General features: G+C 41.6%; 1 protein-coding gene across 9 annotated transcripts in view; it reads left to right on the top strand.

Moving 5' to 3' along the window:
* CTNND2 (catenin delta 2) overlaps positions 1 to 22,435 on the top strand; it is a 662,387-nt gene that overhangs the window by 481,500 nt on the left and 158,452 nt on the right. For all 9 annotated transcript variants that reach the window (XM_089516458.1, XM_089516456.1, XM_089516452.1 and 6 more), the window contains one exon: positions 21,978 to 22,110. In XM_089516458.1, the coding sequence (XP_089372584.1) occupies positions 21,978 to 22,110 (133 nt within the window). The remainder of the gene's footprint in view (positions 1 to 21,977; positions 22,111 to 22,435) is intronic.

Genomic DNA, 22,435 nt, shown 5'->3' with positions numbered 1-22,435 from the left:
TGGCATAGTCTACATTCAATTTAGGTTGGTGGTAAAGTTTCAGCAGAACTATAATGTATCTGGATTTCTGACTACATCAGGCATTGTCTAATTCAGAAAAAGTGAGAAATGGAGTAATGGTGATATGGGCAGTGGTATCTGCACTCCTGGTATCACTTGGTGGGGGGGGGGGGCTGCCGGGCACAGCAACAGCAAAAAGAGTATGCTCAGCCCTCTCCTTCACCGTGGCAGCAAAGGTCCCCTTGCAAGGAGGCCTCCACTGCTGTGGCAAAGCTGAAACATTCAGCTCTTCCCTTTTTCCATGACAGTGGAGCTATCCTCATGAGGAGGCCTCTGCAACCAAGGCAAAGCCAGAAGGGGCACAATGAGAGAAGGCCCCAACTGGGTGTCCCACCTCTTTTGGGGTGTCACCCCATATGGTTCTCATCTCTGCAGCCTCCTAGTGATGCCATTAGATCTGGGTTGTCTTGCTGATTAATAGAACATTCCTTAATTAATATAAGAATCCAAGCAGCGCTCAGCTCTTCAGCTTTACTGCAGTAAAAGTACTTTCCTGTTGTACATGTAATCTTTTGAAAGTCCATCTTCAGGCATTTATGTGTTCCATCTCAGGTGTCTACAGTACTTTTCCAGTTGCTCTTAGGAACATAATCATTTAGTACAAGATGAGTTTGATACAGTCTTATCTGTGCCCCCTCCCTATACCCCACTGCTCATTGACTAAAATATCTTTGCCATTTAAAAGCAGTCGTAGTATCAGCTTCTTTATTAAAGTATGTGCAGTAGAAATTATGCTAATTAAGCTGGAGTGTAATTATAGACTAGAAAGATTATTTCACTGTCAGAATTGAATTGTTGTAGATAAATTTGCATTAACTTAATAGTGTGCAGATAATTAGTTTTTCTATTTACTGAAGGAAGGTACGGAGGGGGCAAGATGTAATCAGTTACACAAAGCTTGTTCAGTCAACTGAAAGTATATTCTATCAGGATACTAGTAATGAGTATTTTCCTGACATCTGTCTCCATTTTTTTCTAACTTGCAATTAAAATGGTCAGTAGCGACTAATTAACCCATTTAACTTTATTTCCATTTATGACATGTAATGTACAAGAGAGTAAAATGTGCTCCAGAAGCAGGGCATCTTGGCAATTATACCCCTAATTTGGAATAAACAAAGGTATTCTTTCAGATAAATAGATTATAGTTACAATATTGCCAGGTGTACCTGCATGCATGTGTATGTTTCTACTCCCTACTGACAAGGAATCAACTTAATATCAAACATTCAAGGGTTCATTGTGTGGAAAAGATAATTTAATGCAGAAGACCTTTTCTTGTCTTGCATCTCATACTTCATTAATTCCATTGTAGTGCAATTTTATTTTAACTTAATGTTTTTTCAAGACCAAGAAGAGACAATATGCATGGATATTTATCTTTACATTGTTTGCTGATATTTTCCATCATTGTCATTTGATACTGTTTCTCACATGAGTGCTACTATGGTTCAAGATGGAGAAATGACTCCATTTCTACTGATCATCCTCTCTCTATGCACATGTTCAAATTCAACTGAAAGCTTGCAGTGATTTCAGCATTACAAAATCCATGAGTGTTATTTGTTTTTGTTGTTTTCCAGAACTGACCATTTTCCTTTCCAAATTAGCTCATGCTATATCTTTGATTGAAATTAATATTTGCAAATGATGCAACTTGGTGAAATTATTTGTGTATGTAAAATCATATATAAAAAGCCATTTGTGAAAACAATGCTGTCGGAACAATCTCCATCATAGTGGAAGAATCAAGGTATGGAAGGTACTCAGATTTCAACAATAGGAAATATCAAATGATACAAGCATCCTTACAAAAGCCTCTATGCCGTGTACCTCTGTGGAGTAGAATGTTCATTTTGATTAATCACAGTTATATGATTGGCTTTTAGCTTGACTTTGGAGAAGGAAAACCTTGCCAGTGGATAGAACAAGGACTTGCAGTAAGCTTAAATTTAGTGTTATCCCTATCTGAAGTTAACCCTTCAAATCACTTGCATTTAAATTAGTTGTAACTAGCAACTCTATTTATTCCAGTGGTCTTATTGTAGGTAGGACTGATTTTGTCCAATGACAATAATCCCTTCTCCCCATTGAGAATCAAAGTGGCATGCAGACATTAAAACATACAAAATTACATATAATTAAACTATCAGTACAATTAAAAGCAATTTAAAAGCATACCAATTCAAAACCAACAAATGCAGATTCTGCAGTACATTATTAAAAATCTTGTTCCCAGAATTTCCAAAGGCCTCTAAAAAAAAGTTGGCTTGCTGTCAGAACAACACAGTGGAGGGGGCCATCTAACCTCTTCGAGGTTTTGTTCCAGAGATTGGAACTGGCCACCCAGAAGGTCTTCTGTTGTGTTCCTAGGCAGATGCCTCTGTGAAGGTAGTGGGGCAGAGGTCGTCTCTACAGATCCCAAAACCTGGTAGGCTCAGGAGGTTCATACGATCCTTCAGATAGCTTCACCCAGTAAGGGTAGGTCTTTATAAAACACAACAAGCACTTCAGTTGTGCCCAGAAGTAGACAGCAGAGCTGGACAGATTGGCAGAAAGGGGTGGTGAGACGCCACCCCTTTCTGTCCCAAACACCACAGCCTCCAGGAAGCCTAACAAGAACCCGCTCCCCAGCAGGGCCTTTTTAGGCCACGCGTGGGGTGCCATTACTGCACTTGCATGCAGTGATGACGTCCATGCAGTGCAACTCTGTTTGGGCGCCATGCCGCGCAGACATCATCATGGTGCACCCCATATGGATGGGAACATGCCGTGATGGTGGCCAGAATGTGCGGTAGGGTCGCTGAGCGTGTAAATGCTCAGTCCCCACACAATCCTAGTTCGGGCCCAGGCCGGTGCAAAACGCTCATCTGTACAGGCTCAACATCAGTGGAACTGTTGTAACAAAACAGTTGTATATTCCTTATAACTACTGTTAGTCAGTGGTCTGGCTGCAACATTTTGGACCAACTGAGGTTTTTGAGTACTCTTCTGAGGCAGACCAACATTCCAAAATACTACCCAATGTGCTGTGTGTATGTGTGTGCACTCTGGAGTTTATCAGACAAGGGAAATTGGAAGTATAATTCAATGGCAATCTGAATGCAATCATGGGGTTTAACGTTAACGCATGACAGCCCACTACATGCAAATTCAGGCAATGGGAAGTCAGTCCGAGCTCAATCATGGTGTTTCACGTTGTTGCATGATAGACTACCACATGCAAATTCAGACAATGGCATGCTATTTTTGGGAAAAAGGAAGCCAGTTTGAATGCAATTCGCATTCACGTAAATTCCCTGAACTAGCGAATTCACGTGAATGCGTTCTAGCCCCACTTTCTTTTCATTCAAAATTAAGAGAAATTCCTCATGTGTGATAAAGTCCTCTGTTTTGGGCTTTTAAACAAAATACTGAAGCAAAATCAATTCAGATTGAAATCATTCAGCTTCATTAGACTCATTCTGTAGATCATTACAATCCAGAAAAGTTAGGTAAATGTAACACTTGATTCATAAATTATTATAGTTTTGTATCCATTTCTCCACTGTGAGTAAATCCTATGCTGTTCTAGGAAGGATGGAATCAAAGAGGCTGCTTTTAGCCCATCGACTCTGTGTCTCATTATATATACCCCATTGTCAAATTTACATATCTGTAAATTTCTGGGGTAAAGAAACAACAGGGAGCAGTTATTGCCACACCTCGAAGCTACAGATATAACGTGCATCAACTACTTAGAGTCCCATTTTAGGAGAAGGGCAAGATAAAAATCAAATAAACAAATCATATGAACATATCCTGTCCAGAGGTTATGGTTAGCCCTATGAGTGTATGTAACACTCATGTACTCCAGAACTATGCCAGCCATGTAAAATACAAAATATTATTTGGACACAGCTAATATTAGCTGGATTGTGCGACATATCTGCATTGTCTAACAACTGGCAATATTGGGATTTTACTAACTCTGACTGCTGTCTCCTACTGTTTTACAGTGCACCCGTGTCATATGCGGGTGCGGTTTACGTGGCTTTCAGCATATGCCGAAAGCCACGTGGAGAGAAGGGGTGGTGCATCCCATGGGGCCGAATGGGGTGCGCACCCATGGCGTGCACGCACCACCACATGCACGAGCCCCATTCATTTAAATGGGGCTCAAGCGTAGGCGGTATTTGCTTTAGGTTGGGGAGTCCAGAATGGATCCCCCACATAAAGAAAGGGCAAACTGTATATCATTGGGATGGGTATTCATAGAACTACGTACCTTGGGCATCAGTAAGTAACCGTGAAACTTCAGATATTGTTGGTTTACAGTGCCTATCAATGCTAGACAACATAGCCAGTGATGATTAGATCAGGGTTCAAACAGAATTTGAATTGCCAAATGGGGCATCACATCCTTCAGGGAGCCTTTCCACAGCTCTGCTTTTTTTTTTTGAGGGAATCGGGTAGCAACAGCAGCAACAACAACAACATTCTGCTGCTCACAACTTGGATCTGTAACTTAATGTGTTGTTCTGACTGGTCCATCATTGGGCTAACTGAAACACTATATAAAAACACATTTTTGAAGGAAAAAATTATAATTCTGAGATGATTTTTTAAAAATGCTATATAAAACAACTTTTAACATTAATTTTGAGAATGTAACCAGGGGATGGGGTATTTATTTATTTGTTGTACAGTGACTTCTACAGCTATGGTTTCATATATACATGGGCTGAGAATACAGATAGAGCTAAGCAAGGTCTTTCCTTGACCTAGAACTTGGAGCTGAGGCCACAGATCATCAGATTCTTATTCAGATATGCTCTGCTGCTTCCAGTATGCATAATACCTAGAGGTGCTAACTGTCTTCAAGATACACTTTCCTTCCCTAGATTCCCCAGAGGATGCTGAAGCTGAGAATCTGCACAAAATTGCTTCAAATCCATGGTTTGCCTAGCCTCAATAATTTGACTTCTCCAGCTTATAGTAATTAGTGCCTGACTCTTGCTGTTGTCTAACTGGTTCTCTGTTTTTAGGTAATTTCCTCAAACTGACAAGGCAATGTTGACAGTTCTCTCTATGCATTCTTTCCAGTTTATTCTTTTATTACTGGGTTGCAAAGCTTTTCTAATTTAATTCCTTACTACATGAACAGAGGTTTCTGGACCTTGAAGGAAAACAGTGTGTTTCCATTTGATTCCTAAATATGAAGGGAACTGCTCTGAATTTGTAAAATGTTGATTCCAGATAACATGCTTATTAGAACTGCAGAAATATTATGAAGTTCTCTAATTAATAAATAACTGTATAATATTATTTTAATAATTATACTAATTGCAACCTAATACAACATAGAGATCAAATATATAAAATCTTAGCTATAACCAAGTTGTATATAATAAGGGAGATAAGTCTTATGAATAAGATTTCCATAATTATTTAACAGTAGGAGTTGAATGTATGTCAACTCTTCAACTGGGGCTGAGTGTGCTTGTGCCCTATGCTTCTTGATGTAGAAGATCTGATTTTTTTTTCCTCCGGAAGTGATCATGTGTTTTTTAATCTGATCTTGAAAATCACTTCCAGACAGTTCTCTGTCTGTGTGTGTCTCTCTGTATGTGTATATGAGTGCATGTATATGCACAGCATCTTCACTATTGATCCATGAACAAAATAAACGTACCTACTGCCCCTCTTAGACTGCATCTGCACTGCAGAAATAATCCAGATTTACACCACTTTAACTGCAATGTGTTAGTTCTATGGAATTCTAGTAATTGTAGTTTTGTGATATATTTAACCTTCTCTGTCATAGAGCTGACAATGAGGAAATATAAATAGTAAAAGTATTTTCATACCCTGGGATCAAATATTGATCAGAGTGGGGACTGCAGTCAATAAATCATAAGAAGACTAAGAATGGGCAGGGCAGCTATGAGAAAATTAGAAAATGTCTTAAAATATAAAGACATACAACTGAACACGAAAGACTGATATATGCCATTGTATTCCCTATTACCATGTAGGGATATGAGAGCTGGACAGTTAAGAAAGCAGATAGGAAGAGAATTACAATGGGCCCTCCTTATACACGGATTTGCCATGCACGGATTTGATCATCCGCAGATGGCAAACCCATATTGTCCCCAATGACAGCGCGCATGTACAAAAGTCCCTCTTCTCCCCTGCTCTCCTCCCCATCTCTTTCCCTCCCTTCTTCCTTCCTTAATTCCCTCCCTCCCTCACTACTTCCTCCTTGCTACCTCTGTGGAACCTCCTCCTTGCCGCTGCCATCTTGGCCTCCTCACTGCCGCTGCTGGAAGAAGGGCCAGGTGGTGCTGTTGAAGGCCAAGAGGCCTCCAGGCCACCACCCGGCCCTTCCGCGGCAGTGGCGGCAAGGAGGTGAAGCAGCAGCACGGGAGGCCTCCTCACTTCCTCAGCCCCCTCGCAATTCAAACGCAGCCATAATTTGATGTCTTTCGACATTGAGGAGACATCAAAAAACAGAGTGCTAGTTAACATTGCTGTACATCTAGTATTTATATAGGTTTGTGTTAGGAATGTGCTGACTGTGTGTTTGTCTGTATCCAACTGGTGTATCTGTGTATTCTTACATGAACCCATGACAGAATTCTATTGTATATAAACCTTGCTCGGAAATCCTGTTCTGTAAATGTGGGCACCAGTAAGTGGGAGAGCAGTCCTGTGTATGTTGTTCAGGACCATACTGATGTGATCACTTTAACCTAAGTTAAACAAAGATTATAGAAACTATAGCAAATATATTCTTGCACAGTACATGTTGTTGTTGTTGTTGTTGTGCACCTTCAAGTCCTAGATAACATTAATAAATTCTTTGTTCTGTGTCCAGTTTTGTTATTGTGCTAGCACATGCCCCATTATGTTAGTAGTTGTGTATTTTCAGAGTTAGCATGTGGTGTGTTTGTTGCTTTGTCAAATATAGCTTTCTACTTCACAAGTACTTGTGTAAAGTGGTACTGCAACTGGTTATTTAAGAGGATATACAACTGGTTGCACAGCCAGTTCCACAGTAGATTATGCAACTGCTTTTGCACAAGCCCTTGCACAAAGGTATAATCCACTGCAATGGTGCCAGCCAAGATTTTCAATCTGAATTAAATTTGAATTCAGACCCTAATTTCTAGCACAAATGCTTTCTTGTTGCAAGCTGTCCTAACAACTTTGTTAGACGTTGCCCTATAAATAATAAAAATACTAAATATTCACACAGTGTAGCAAAATTGTTGCCAAGGCATCTGTTTCCTGTAGTTTTTCTTGGATGCCAAAATTAATTTGGACAGTTTAGTTTATTCTTATATTTTTGAAAAGTTTTTACTCCACTTTTCAGCTAAAAAAGCTTCCAGGGGGAAAAAAGCTTATAGAGATGAGTAGTGTGACAGTCTCTGCTCTTAGGCTTACAGTATAAAAGACAAAACGTAATAATAAAAAGGGACAGGAAGGAAAAGCGTAAAAAACAAAACAAAAATGCAAGACAACATATGTACTAGTTGTTAGTTAAAAGTCCATCATCTTATGTTGATCACTGTGCTTTATTTCTTTTATTTTTCATATTAATATTACTTGTTTATATTAATATAAACAAATACTACTTTTATGAGTTTGTGAGACAGAGACAGTTTCATGATGCATACTTTTGAACATGTACTTTTCTGAATCAAGCTAGAGACAGATCGATTTTACTGAAATGTCTACCATAATTTTACTTACATAGATATAGATAGATATCAGGGTTTTGATGAGGGGCAGTTTGTGTCTTGGGTGGGGACTCCAGTCTAGTTCAACCCTCTTCATTCAGCAGTATATATCCACATAATCAGAGCATGATCCAGATAATCTTCTGTGGCTTGACTGCAGCATCTGGTATACAGAGTTCTGTGTGTAAGCATGGAGTCCATGTGCTTATACTCTGAGAGTTTGTCTAAACAGTTGAATAGCCTTCTGAGCTACCAAACATTACTACATTCTGAGGCATTTAATTACATTAGGATGGATCTGAACAGTGTGGCATTGGCCATGTCTAATTTGCTAATGATCTCCATAGGACCTAAGCTCCATGAACCTAGCCTGAATCCAAGGCATTACAGTAATCAAATATTTGAGTTAAGATATATATTAATTCATTTATCTTGAGAGTTGATGGCCAAACAATTTTACAAGATGACCATGAAATATTGAAGTAACAGGTGGGAGAGAACAATGAATTCACATCAACTTCCTCCATTACATTTATAGCATTGGTACAGTGCTATGTGAATATGCAGTTCCCCAGACTTATTAAAACAAAGACTATTTTTAGTGTGTTGAGATGATAGCCGAAGAAAGGATTGAGGAAGGATATGGTGGGAGACGGATTCATAGCATGTATTGTATGGGGACATGTTAAGCTGCATCTGCACTGCGGAATTAATGTAGTTTGAAACCACTTTAACTGCCATGGTGAAATGCTATGGAACTCTGAGATTTGGAATTTTTGTGAGATATGTAGCCTTTTTTGTTAGAGAGCTCTGGTGCCACACCAAACTAAAAATCCCAGGATGGCACCATGACAGATAAAGTGGTGTCAAACTCCATTAATTCCACAGTGTAACAGTAGCAGTCTTACAGGCTCTGGCTGTATGTAACTGAGACCAGAACTGTGTGGAATGGAAACATAAAAATTAATATTATGGCACTGCATTTTTAAAAGACCTTAAACTTCTGTGAATGTAGCTTCTTTGCCAACTTTCAATCTTATGCCCCCACCCCAAAATGTTTAATCTTTGTCCACCTCCTTCTCTTCATTTTGCATTAAGTTCCCACTTCTTCTATAAAGCCATAATGCAGTAAGTGAGAAGGTGAAAGTAATCATTGTTCTATACCAAATTCAAACTAATGGGACAGCAATTACTGAAAGGCCACGTTTCACAGCAATTTAATTTCCCTTTGGGAAGACAAATGATCAGAAGGAGAGCACTATAGCATAGCACATGACAGGACTGTATTGCCCACAACTATTACACCTGCTTCTCAGAGGGAATAGAGTGTAATAAAATAACAGAAAGTGAGGATCACATAAATAAAAAGAAATCAATCAGTGTGTCTGGCAAGTGATAAAGTCTTCATACTTGAATTTTCCAGCATGTTCTTGGTACATGCATAAAATATGTGTAGTTGTTGTTAGTGTCTTTAAACCACGGGGATGCCCCTGGGATGCTTATGACATGAAGGACTTTGGTGTGACCCCTGACCCTCCCAGCCCCACTGACATCCCAAGAGAAAGAAAATTCAAATGTTACTTCTACCCTTTTGAATGAACGGGAGTACTTTTGCCACCCTAATCCTCTTGTAAGAAGGAAATGAAAGCAATTGGCTCTTTTTCCCACCATGGAAAAAATGAGGGGGTTGTTGTACATGGGGTGATCTGAGCAAAAACAGTCACCACTGGTGTTTTTAGTAAAATATTTTCTGTGGCACCTACCCTCTCATCCATTTAGGTTTGGCATGATTTTTTCAGTCTATGTATTGGGGTAGAAAGTTTTATGGGGGTTATCAGAATTGGCTGAATCACCTTTTAAAAATGCATGCTGCACCATGAGGCACTGCACTTTTTTTATGGCTAATGTGGTTATTATGACTACAATTTAATTTTGCATTGAGTTTTATTGTTTTGAGTTGCAACTCTATTGGTTGCATTCTTTGGCTAATATAAGTGACTTTTATTTGAGGTTAGGCAGACAGTGCACTCCAAAATGAACAGATTTGAGGCATCATGATGGGGATGTTTTCATAATCTGACTAGGGCCACTTCTTTAGAAAAGCAATGGGTAACCATACCAACAGCAGCCCACCAAACAGATCTCCCCTTTATGCACCCAACTGGGGAATTTGGAGTGCAACAGGACATGATGTCTGATTGCCTTGTACCATATTTGACACTTAAATTGCCCTTATGGGATAACCTCTACAGTTGCACTGTATGATGCTAGTTCCACATTGCAGATTAAATTATTGTTGATGATGGTGTGTGCCTTCAAGAAGCTTCCAATTTATGTTGCCTCTAAGGTGAATTTATCACTGGGTTTTCTGGGGCTGAGAATGTGTGACTCACCCAAGGTCACCAGTGGGAATTGAACCCTGATCTCCAGAGTCATAATCTAGTGTTCAAAAAACGACATCATGCTGGCTCTAGGTTAAGCCCATGTTTAAACAAAGTTTTTTTATTTATCTTTATTCCCTAGCAAGGGAGAAGGGATCACACTTCCATATGTTTCCAAGAGATACAGTTATCTTTCTTTCCATTGATTTGAGAGTCAAAGCACCCTAAAACAGCCAAAATAGCCAGCATCCAGAAATCATTGAAAGTTCCTTCTGGTTTCATTAGAACAGAGCATTAAAGAACCACTCCACCAAATACCTAGACTTTCCACTGCTCCACACCCCTACTTTAAAGGAATTTCAACACTAAGTAAGACAGACATCTTTAGACTAGATCCAGATTGATCAGAGCTGTAACCTCTTCTTCACAGTGTGGAAACTTGGACTGTAATGCACAGAATATCTGAGCTCATTCCCTCACAGCAAACAAAACCACGGTGATGCAAATGAATGTGTGTGGCATGTGTGAGAGATATGTGGATCCTATTGCATGCAGAGACTTACCTTTATATATCTGTAGCCTTTGACCTCAATTTTGCTGAAGAAAACATGTTCCCTCTGTTCTAGACTCCTCTTCAGGAAAGAGTCTAGTGACAAGAGTTAAATCCTCAGGTGTTCATCATTTCAGTTAATCATATCTGCTTCCCCTTACATCTGAAGAAAATTCTAGGGAAAAGCTTGGGAAGTTCTAGCTTCCTGAGATGATTAAAAATGTCCAACTTGCAAACAAAAAATCCTTCCCCTGAAAATGCATTGCTTGCTTGCAGTCCATTGATTAAGATTTTGAATCCAATGTATTAGTGTGTCTAGTGCCTTTTAGGACTTCCCTTCTAGATGGAGGAGATGATGGTGGCAGTGGTGGTGGTGGTGATAGTAGATGGCAGTGTATCCTCACATCATATTTTTTAATTAGCAAAGGTTTTATTGAGGAGAACTGCAATCTATCTGGTTATTCATTTTACTCTGTTTTCCCCGATATTGTCCCCCCCCCCCCCAGTTTTATATTATTTGAAAATCTCTTGCACATTACGATGTCTGATGCACTCAGTTATTAGAGAATAAGACAATATGAGGCAATTTGGACTACTACTTTAGAACATTTCTATGGTTCAGAATATAACATTTATGGAATCTGACTTTTGCTTCAAATGGCTATAGTTGTGTAGACTTCAAAAATGTAGCTTTTTTTGAAAACAGATTTTAACTGTAAATACTTCCACATCACAACAGAGGAAAGATACGTCCTGCTCATGGCAACAGATACTCTTGTTTGTTTTACGTATTTACTATGTTTGCATATCACCTTTCCTGAAAAGCAGAAAATGGACATGTGATCAAAATCCCCTCCCCCATCTGTAAATAAAAACTGTAAGCATTGCAACACTACAATTAGAACAGTTTATAATATAGTCAACAAGACTGTTTCCCCAAAGCCTGCCTCTCTCATTAAAACCCTAGATAGGAGCCCAAAGTGCAACTGCTTGAGATCTGTCCTCTGCAACTCAAGATGGAATTTCTCTAAATCCTAGTGCACTAAGAAAGCAGAGTAAGGTATCCTTCACCAAATCAGACAGCTTAGAGAACAGTGCCTGTGTGGATATACTCCCTTGATAAGCTAATTTATACTAAAGCACAGATAGATTCAGTTCTGTTCAGTAAAAATGTATACTGTCCTTGGCCTTGTCTGTATTTGTCTGTGAGGAGCATTATACTCCAGAACTGGCCCTGGATTTGGTGACTGTATGCACCAGGTAGCACCCAGTACAGTGGTGCAGTAATTTTCAGAGAGGCCAACCAGACTGACACTGCATCGACATGATTGGCCAATCCCTTATCCTGTCCTTGGAGCCATGACCTCTGCTTTCCATACCTGCAGGAGCTCTGCAGACAGGCCACTGAAGGTGGGCTTGCCTGTGAGACCAGTGAGGGTAGAGGGACCCTCCAGAGCCCCCAGCCATCTGATCAGGGTCAAACCATGTGACTGCAAGGTCCCCTAACTTCTCTTCTCGTTGGTCTCGCAGGCAAGCCCACACTTTCATTTCCCTGAAAATGCATTGCTTCCATGCAGCCTATGGATTAAGATTTTGAATCCAAGATATTAGGGAATTGGCAATGTGCTCAGCAGCCTGTCCATAGAGCTCCTGCAGGTACAGAAGCAGCAGCTGTGGCTCTGGCATTAGGCCACCCTCTTTCCCTGTGCTTCTCAGTGTGGAGAAGAGGATTGGCACAGCCAACAGTGGGCCAGCCCAGTTTGCGGCAGATCCAGCTGTTTGCATGTCAAAAAAACCCCACACTGACCTTGGGGTTTGGGGAAAACACCAGGGCTGCCCACAAGTTTGCCAGTTCTAGGGCAAAGTCAAGTCAAGAGGGAAGGCCTGTGGTATTTCACCAGAAGTTACTATGCATCATGCAATCAGGGAACAGCAGCATTGGGAACAGGGTTTTTTGCCTGTGCAGATAGGGCCTTAGGTTATTTTTTTTGCAAAAGAAATAGAAGCTAAATTAACCCAGTAGGAATTTACAACATAATCCAGTCTAATCTTATTCAGGCTGATGGGGGCCAACAGTTAGGATTTTAAGATGAGGATATTGTCTTTCTTTAAACAAGGAAAATGTTTCTGCAGCTGCTTCTTGTTGTGCTTTAACCATGGTGCCAATTAGTTTGTCAGGATCAATTCTTATGGATGGAAAAGGAAAATACTATTTCTTTTTTGAATTATGGACAGACATCATTTAAAAAGCTCCAAACTCTGATGTGTATAAGCTTTCCACCTTATCTGTACACCTGATGGCCAACTGCCTCCTCCCCCAAAAGATGAAGATATTAATCAAGGAGGGTGCTATTTGCGCAGATTTCCCAGAATTGGATACATGTCCTCTAGCTTCCTAATTTTGGTAATTGCTGTAAAGTTCTTCTCTGTCCCACCCTCCCCATGTTCGGGTTTTTTTTCCTGTGAGGTAACTGGATGAGACAAGATCCCATATAAAGGTGGGATGAAGTGTTTGTGATGTTCCCTATTGAAGACTGTTGTTTCTTTCTTTTCAATTTTGTCCTGCTATACCAAGACCCACCCTAGTGATAAGGCAGAAGGACCTCAGATTCCTTTCTCTTCAATGCTTGCAGTTACAAAGCTTTGAAGGGCACTTAACCTAAACTCTTTCTCTTTCTTACTCAACTCCCTTGGCATGCACACTGGCCTTCAGACAGCTGTTCTGTATTGAAGAGATGTTCTTAGGAGAACAGTATATTGAAAATGCCTTCAGAGGTGCAGCATGTTTTGCTGTGTACTTCTGCAAAGAGGGGGCAGTTAAAATTTACTGCATACATTAGTTCTGGGCCATAAAGTTCTGATCTAGTTTGACCACTTAATCCCTGCCTCCCCTTGATGTTTTACTGTTTAGCTTGTTCAGATACAAAGAACTCTCTCTCTCTCTCTATCTATCTATCTATCTGTCTGTGGTCTTTAATAAGGAACATCATATACATATATGTATGTACACACACACACACACACACGTATATATATTATATAAAATAAAACAGACAGGCATAAGACAGAAAACATAAATTTAATAAGCCTGCTTATGTTTCATGAAAGTTTAGCAGCCCCAGAAAACATCACGAGTCTATTCAGGCAAAGCAAATTAAAGAGCTGAAGAATAGATTTTGAGCATTGATTCTGCTTTCTGCAAGGCATTAAGTGTGGCTTTATATTCCATTGGGAATTAAATAGATCACATTTTGAAGGTTTTTGATCCTAAATTAGATTTTTTAAAATTTTTTATTTTTAATTGCTGAGAAAACAAAAGTACAATCCAAACTCCATTATTCGTTATGCCATGTTTCTTGCTCCCCCTTTGCCAGTTGCTTTCTATTTAACTTGATAAATGGATTTTAGCTTATTTTCAGTTTGTTTTCACAGTGGCAGTCCAAGGACCATCCTTTTTGGCTTCTCTTTGGCAACACCCCTTTATGCAAAGTTTTCTCAAAGAAATAAGCACAGAGATATTCCAATGCTTCAGGGCAGTCCAACCACTTTGTGAGCTGCTGTATAAAGGAACCAGCTGGATTCCAGTTCATTGTCTTAACAAGGTTCTGCAAACGCTATCTCCTCTCCACAGCAGCAGCCTCTTGTGAACAGAACCTTCATGTTTGGAGGTAGTACACCTTGGAATACAAAATTTTGCAAGGTTATTGACTTCCTTCCTTGCTTGCTGTTTCTTCAGAAGCATTTGGTTGAACCAAGTTAAAACATAATATTGGAGTAAATGGAAGTTATCGTATATACTCATCTACAAGTCTAGACATTTATGCCCCAAAATTGACCCCAAAATCTTTGGTCGACTTATTTACGGGTCAGTATGGTAATATAATATCATCTCTTTCAGATTTCCCCATGTGGTGGGAATATAGTTTCTTTTTCTCTTGCGCCAAGCAGAAAGAGTCCTGAGTGATTGCTTTTAAACAAACAAACAGAGGCTCTCTCACACCAGCGAAGCAGCACTGTCTGGGTGAAGGCTGAAACCAAAGTTGAAACAAACAGCCTCATTTAGAGCAGGGGTAGGCAACCTTTTTGAGCCGGGGGCCGGGTTGGTGTCCCTCAGGCGACTGGGGGGGCCAAAGCCGGGGGTGGAGCTTCAACCCTATGGGGCGGGGCCACATGCGGGGGGTGGAGCTTCCACCATACGGGGCGGGGCCACGTGCCGGGGGTGGAGCTTCCACCCTCTGGGGCGGGGCCGCATGCCGGGGGCGGAGCTTCCACCCTCCAGGGGCCAGGCCTCCCCATCTTTGCTGGCCCCTGACGGGGCCCCAGGCCCCGTCAGAGACCGGCAAAAAAGCTGGTGGGGGCCGCCAGCACTGGAGGGCCCGCTGGAGGGCCCCAGCGACAGCACCGGGCCTCCCAGAGGCCCCCTGCCACCGTCGGAGCCCTCCTGGAGGGCCCCAGGGATGGCAAAGGGTCCCCCAGAGGCGCCCTGCCGCCTTCGGAGCCTTCCTGGAAGGCCCCAGGGAGGGCAAAGGGCCCCCCAGAGGCCTCCTGCCGCCCTCGGAGCCCTCCTGGAGGGCCCCAGGGACGGCAAAGGGCGCCCCAGAGGCCCCAGCCGCCCTTGGAGCCCTCCTGGAGGACCCCAGGAATGGCAGCAGGCCCCCCAGAGGCCCCCTGCCGCCCTCGGAGCCCTCCTGGAGGGCCCCAGGGACGGCAGCAGGCCCCCCCAGGAGGCCCCCTGCCGCCCTCGGAGCGCTCCTGGAGGGCCCCAGGGGCGGCGGCGGGCCCCCAGAGGCCCCCTGCCACCCTCGGAGCCCTCCTGGAGGGCCCCAGGGACGGAAAAGGGCCCCCCAGAGGCCCCCTGCCGCCCTCGGAGCCCTGCTGGAGGGCCCCAGGGACGGCAAAGGGCCCCCCAGAGGCCCCCTGCCGCCCTTGGAGCCCTCCTGGAGGGCCCCAGGGACGGCAGCGGGGCCCCCAGAGGCCCCCTGCCGCCCTCGGAGCTCTCCTGGAGGGCCCCAGGGACGGCAGCGGGCCTCCTAGAGGCCCCCTGCCACCCTCGGAGCCCTGCTGGAGGGCCCCAGGGACGGCAGCGGGCCTCCTAAAGGCCCGCCGCCGCTGCCGCCGCGGCTGCCCATCGCAGCTTTTCGCCGCTCTGGGCGCCGCCATTTTGGGCGGCAAAATGGCGGCGAAGTCTCGCACGACCTCCCCCGAGGTTGCGCGAGATTTCGCCACCATTTTGGGCGAAAAAATGGCGGTGCCCATAGTGGCGTCTGGGGCTATGGGCGCCGCCATTATTTTTCCGCCCAAAATGGCGGCGCCCAGAGCGGCGAAAAGCCATGATGGGCGGCGGCCGCGGCAGCAACAGCAGCCAGGGGCCAGGCGGCAGGCCTCCGCAGGCCGCATCCGGCCCGCGGGCCGGAGGTTGCTGACCCCTGATTTAGAGTCTCCCTTGCTGTATGCACACATACGCACACTTAAGGAGCCTCCAAGTTTTACTCTCGACCTATCCATAGTCATGGCAAAATCCATAATTTTGGGCCCAAAACCTGACCTCAATTTATACATGAGGTCGACTTATAGTCGTGTATATATGTTATTTTGGGAGGTCCTCTTATATCAAATATAATTGTATGGCTGGACTCCTTTTTTCGGGGATTTTAGGTAAGCTTATATATTTTAGTTGCAAAAGATATCTCAGTTTGAAAACATGCTTCAGGAACAGACTGAATATTCACAGTCATGTGGGTTGTAGTTTGGAAATGGTTTATGGGAGTCTTTTGGCACTTACATTCTTATCTTTCTTTGATAAAATCAGATTTGACAAGGATGCTTACAAGTAAAGTAACCATCTTAGCCAAACAAAATAAAAAGCAGTTTAATAAAACAGCAGCAGCAGCATGATAGAAACAATGATTGTCTGTCTGTCTGTCTGTCTGTCTGTCTATCTATCTATCTATCTATCTAAATTTCTTTGTCCTTTTATGACAAATGTTTAGTATCATTTCTCAGCACATGGTGTCTACAGAAACTTTCTCCACCAGACTGCCTGGAGGGGTTTAGTGCCTGGAAAGGAATAGATATTTGGTGTTAGTGATTCTGTGTGCTAACTGCTCGATCAGATGTTAATGTTCCGCCCTGATAATGGGTGTTAGAACTAGAAATAACACATGTAGAGTGCCACATAGTAAAGCATATACTCATTAAAATGTATGCGTCCACATGCAATTTCATACTTGGCATACTGCAATTGTTTGTAACACTTTTTCTACAGGTAACTATATAAGTTGTACAAATGAAGATAAATGTTGTTTCACAGCGTAATAGGCAGCAAATTACCGGTAATTCTGCTACTGAAAGAAAAAGCTTCTGTATTTAAATTGTGTTTAGACTTCCTTTTGTATATTGTACACTCTTCTGCAAACACCCTTGCCAAAATATAAAAGCCATGTGGCATGTTTTTACAGGTTAATCATATTGAAATTTGATTGTAAATATTGCCTTTTGTAATTCCAGTACCATAGTATTGTAGTCTTACCACAAAATCTGTGACAGTGGTGGCCAGTTGCTTTGGGAAATGTGCTGTATACCTCAAACCTAAAGCTGTTGCCAAGCTGATGCACTCCATAACTGACTTCTGCCCCCACCTTGGTTCTTGGTGAGGTACTGTATCTAGCTTATAGACCTGGGGAGCAGGCAGCAGTGTAATATGGGAGAGTCAGACAAAGTGTTCCCCTCATGTTAAGCTGCACTTCTTTGTACAGGTATTCCATACATCTCTACTTACCTATACAACAGCTGTATAATGTCACTGTAGTCAATATTAGCTAGAACTATTGTAATGATCTGTTCCCCGACTTGCAAGTGATTTTAAGCCATGGCACACTTATAAAAGTCACCATTACCAATCAGTCTTTGGTATACATGTTTTGCAAAATAATGTCTTATAGCTGTTTGCTGTAACATTTTATTGATTTATTGATTTATTAGTTTGTAACATAGTACTATATATTTTCTTTTATAGTAAATAGGCTCTATTATATTAGGACTAATAGGAAATGTCTAAGTAGTTATTGAATGTAATGGCACTTGCTTGAACTCTCATCCTATTATCAACCATTCGTGGTGGGTAAGAGCCAATAGTGGTGGATAAAAGCTAGAAGCTGGGAGTTGAATTGGCCGGCTAAGGGATCTTTGTACCCATCACCATATGCTGTACCCCATTATAACCCTTTTTTAAAAGATGAGATCCCCCACCCCATAGCAAGGAAACTTTCACCACATTTTGTGTTCCTCGGGGGCCTTTTTGCAAAGCATGAAGTCAATTTCCTGTTAAGGAAAAGGGCCTCTCCTCAGCTTAATATGTCCAAGGAGCATGGGGAGATGTTTTGACCATTTACAAAAAAAGAAGAAGAAAGAAAGCCTTCTTTGAATTTTTAAGGGTGTTGGCTGCATACTGGTGGCTTTGCAAACCATTATTTGTTAGTGGGATACAGGAGCTTAATTTCAGATTTGGGGCATTAAGTGGCAAAATGTCCATAAACTGGGCTTGCCTGCTGACAGTATAGCACACGGCTAAAAAACATATTGTCCTCCAGATGTTGAACTGCAGACCTTGTAACTGGCTGAGGCTGATGAGAGCTGCAGGCCAGCAATATCTGAAGGGTTCTATGCTTCCTACAGCTGATATAGCAAATGAGTATAAAAGGTAAAAAAAAATTGCATTGTGAAAACCTACAGCCATTTTGAGCATAAAAGATAAATGCAAGAAAGCAATCCTAGAATCACCCTGCAGAGACATTTATAGTATAGTGCGCCCACATCATACATGGCTTTCAGCTTATGCTGAAAGTCACGCAACAGTAGAGTCAATGGAAAGGGAGCACCGTAAGTGATATTAGTAAGTCTCAACTCAGTAACTCTGATGTATACAGTCGTTAGTGGCTTAACTGTGGAACATACAATTGAATATACAGTGGGACCTCGGTATCCATGGACTTGCTGTCTGCAGATTTGTGCATTCGCTGATGGCAAGCTCACGTTGTCCTCAGTTGTGGCGCATACATGCTGCCATAGGGGACAATGGGACTGAAGTCCTCCCTCCCTTCCTTCCTCTCTCCCCCCTCCATCTTCCTCCAAGTGTTTGCCCTGGGCTTGGCTTTGGGGATGGTTTGGAGGCAGAGGCTGGAGCATATTTATAAAGCTGTTTTGGTTGCATACTGAGAAATGAGTAAAACAACATTTAACATTTCAGACAGAATCTGTTTTTGAAATGGTTCTCACATAAGAAAATTAAGGATAAGATAATGGTTTTCAAATTGTGGGGCAGGACCTCCAGGGAGTGTGTGACAATTGCTGAAGGAAGGCACAAGAAAAGTCAGGCTACAAGTACAGCAAATTTGAAAAAAAAGGACAAACCCATGTGTCTGTGCATGCACTGCTGAGGATTGGGTGGTCTCTGCAAAAGTGAGGCTAAGCTTCTTCCCCTTGTGATCCCATTCTCCAACCATTTGGTTTTTCCTTTTAAAGCATTTCCCGCTCAGCTTCTCTGAAGGTTGTCAGTACAGTAGGTGCATGCCCTTAGCAGTCATAAGGCACACAAAGGTCAGTCTGCCTAGCTCAGAGGAGAAAGAGGGAGGAAGATGAGGGTGCTGAAAGGGCCCTACAACCTCCTCTGCACGTTCTCCCATTATGCCTTTGTCCAATCTCAGGCATAGCAAATATTAACTTCTCTTTTTTAGTGCATCTCCCACTTCTTCATACGTTTTGTCCTTGGCACAGCGGGTGCATGCACCCTAGTAATTACAATACAATTTCTTGGGGGGAGGGCTGAAGAGCATTAAGGTGGAGGGTGTGTATGGCACAAGAGGCCTGTGTGTGAGAGAGTAGCACTATCAATAGGATGCTATCTGTGAGGTGAATCAAAATATGCACACTATACTACACAAACAAATTATTTTTAATCATATACTATGTCAAGTGGGCATGTGATGTTCCCATATACTGTAGTTGGAAAGGGAGTCACCGGTAAAAATTATGAGAATCACTGGGGCAGGATACAATGAAGGGGTTCTGCTCATGGAACAGCAGAATCTACCAGAATTAGGAGGGGAAGATCCTCCTTCTGACTCCAGCCCCCAGAGTCAATATCAGGTAGGAGAGAAAATTGTATTTGAGATGGATTTAAGAGAAATTTCAGAAACCTCTACCAGCATATTGTTTTAGGCCAGAGAAAGGAATGCATAGTCCATATTCTTCTTCAGATTTCAAAACAAAGTGGCATTCATACTGTTCTATTAAAATTAATGTGCAATTCTTAGAAAATTCATTAATTTGAACATTTCAGCAGTGGGCCCTTGGTATCTGCTGGGGTTTGGTTCCAGGATGCTCATCGATACCAAATTCTGTGGGTGCTCAAATCCCATTTTATACAGTGGTGTAGTAAAATGGTGTCCCATATATAAAATGGAAAAATCAAGGTGTGCCTTTTGATTTTTTTAAATATATTTATTTTCAAGCCATGAATAGTTGAATCTGTAGATGCGGAATCCATTAATATGGAGGGCTGACTGTTCTAATTCTTGTAAAACTACTCCTTTTCTTGGCTGCCTTTTATTTAACCAGTGTGTAGAAAGAGCTATTTTGTCTGCATTCTTCTCTTAAATGTAATGCTCTTCCAATAACATAACATTGTCAAAGGATTTGGTGGTATCTTCGTTTTTTTTATTTTAACTAAGAATGACAGTGATTAAATTGATATACCTGTTATTTCTTTCTTAAAGCATGCTTAACATGTATGCAGGTTGCATGATAAACAGTTGAAAAAAAATAATAGTTTTTTTTTTTTTGCCAACTTTTTCAAGGGTACTCCACATAGGTCACATTACAGTAGTCTAATTGGGAGGTAACTAAGGGCCCAAACAGACAGGCAGGGGGAGTAGAGACAAGGTTGGGACATAGATGTGACTTACAGAAAGGCAAAAAACCAAACCCAGGTTTTAATGGTTTGCTCAACATACAAGACACTTATGTCAAGCAAATTGATAACACTCACCCTGCTCCTCTCTTGCCTCAGTTCCATTGCACTTGAAGAGCAATGGTCTGAAGGGAAGCTCCTGTATTAAATGAGGCTGTCTATGAGTAGAGGTTGCATTCCAATAAAATGGAATGTAAACCAAAACTGGCTGCATGGCTGTACTACCAATTTTCATGGAAGCATTCAGTTCCTCCATTTGAGAAAATACAGATATATATGTTATTCATGTGTTTAAAAGTGACTGGTCATCCAATGCGTTTCATGGCTGAGTGGGGAATTAAACCTTGATCTCCAGAGTCATAGTCCTGTACTCAAACCACTACACCATGCTGACTTTTCTTTACTCTCACAGAATATATCTAAAGGCAGCTAATCACTTTTACACATGCAGTGCCAAAACAGTAACCATTTTGTTGAAATTTTAAAATACAGTATTAGTTTTGTAGGATCTCTCTGTGTGAAACCTGGACATAATGGGGTATGTTATAATGCAAAAAAGGGGGTGAGGGGAAAGCAATGAATGCTGAAAGTACTTTCAGCTGCAAATGATGTGGGGAAATACAATTATATCCTGGTTAATTCTTCTAAATGGAATCATTCCCACAACATATTTCCCTGTAAGATCATTGCATAGGTGCAATCTGACTGAGAGAGTGGAAAAGAGGACTTTGAATGCTTGCAGGCATAGTGTGAATCTCAGAGGCAAAGTAGAAAGTTCCACTTCATAGTTCAGTACACGCTGCTCTTTATTACAGAACTGTGGGGTACACCAGGTGATGTTCTACTCTGAGGCTGCTTTGTAAGAATGCTTCTCTTCCATTCCACACCTCACCTGCACCCCAAATCTGGCACTTGGATTGATTCTATTCAGTGTTAGTAAAAAAGCATGTCTGTGCATATTGACTGTGTTTTCATACATCTTGTTTCTTAATCTTTATCAGGGCTTCCTATAGTGCATTTCATTTCTATTATTTTTGAATAATAGAATGTTGAGAAAATGAATCAAATGAAAGCTACCTTCCTACAATGGTTAAAGACTTGTTTTGGAAATTGTGGGTAGTAAAGATAGTGATTCCTTTTTATATTCATTCTTAGAATAATTATAGAAAATTCCTCCCATTTGCTTCCCATTGGCTTGGTGCCTTGAATCATTAGAACATCTACAGCAAAAGACCTGCTATCATTATTAGGACCATTGCTGATTTTTTTTCTTCTTCTTTCTTTGCATACAGAGAGTTTGGATGGAGAGATCCAGAACTTCCAGAAGTTATCCAGATGTTACAGCATCAGTTTCCCTCAGTACAATCCAATGCCGCTGCCTATTTACAGCATCTCTGCTTTGGAGACAATAAAATAAAAGCCGAGGTAGGATAAATTGGTTTGTTTAAAAACTTTTCTTCCCCCTTCTTTTCATCTCCCCATTCCCCTGTCTGTGTTTGTGTGTATGTGTACGCACATGCATGTGTGTGCATTATACACTTACATAGCACAGATATTTGAACTCTAAAGTTGCTTCATCTTTATTAAGTGAGAACTCAAAACACTACACTTTTCCTTTCTAAATGTGTGTTGGCTTCTTTACTGTGATTAAAATTTGTCAGTAACTTTCCAAATCAAACAATTTCCTTTGTAATCAGGATTGCACTCTCTTTTCTGGGTGTCTGGTCACCAGCTGTGTTTATTAATCCAT

The sequence above is a fragment of the Sceloporus occidentalis genome, unplaced genomic scaffold, assembly GCF_023333645.1.
Source record: "Sceloporus occidentalis isolate IW3139 unplaced genomic scaffold, rSceOcc1.0.p SCAF_3, whole genome shotgun sequence".
Taxonomy (NCBI): domain Eukaryota; kingdom Metazoa; phylum Chordata; class Lepidosauria; order Squamata; family Phrynosomatidae; genus Sceloporus; species Sceloporus occidentalis.
The sequence above is the reverse complement of the archived record's forward strand: the minus strand, read 5'-3'. Positions and strand labels throughout refer to the sequence as shown.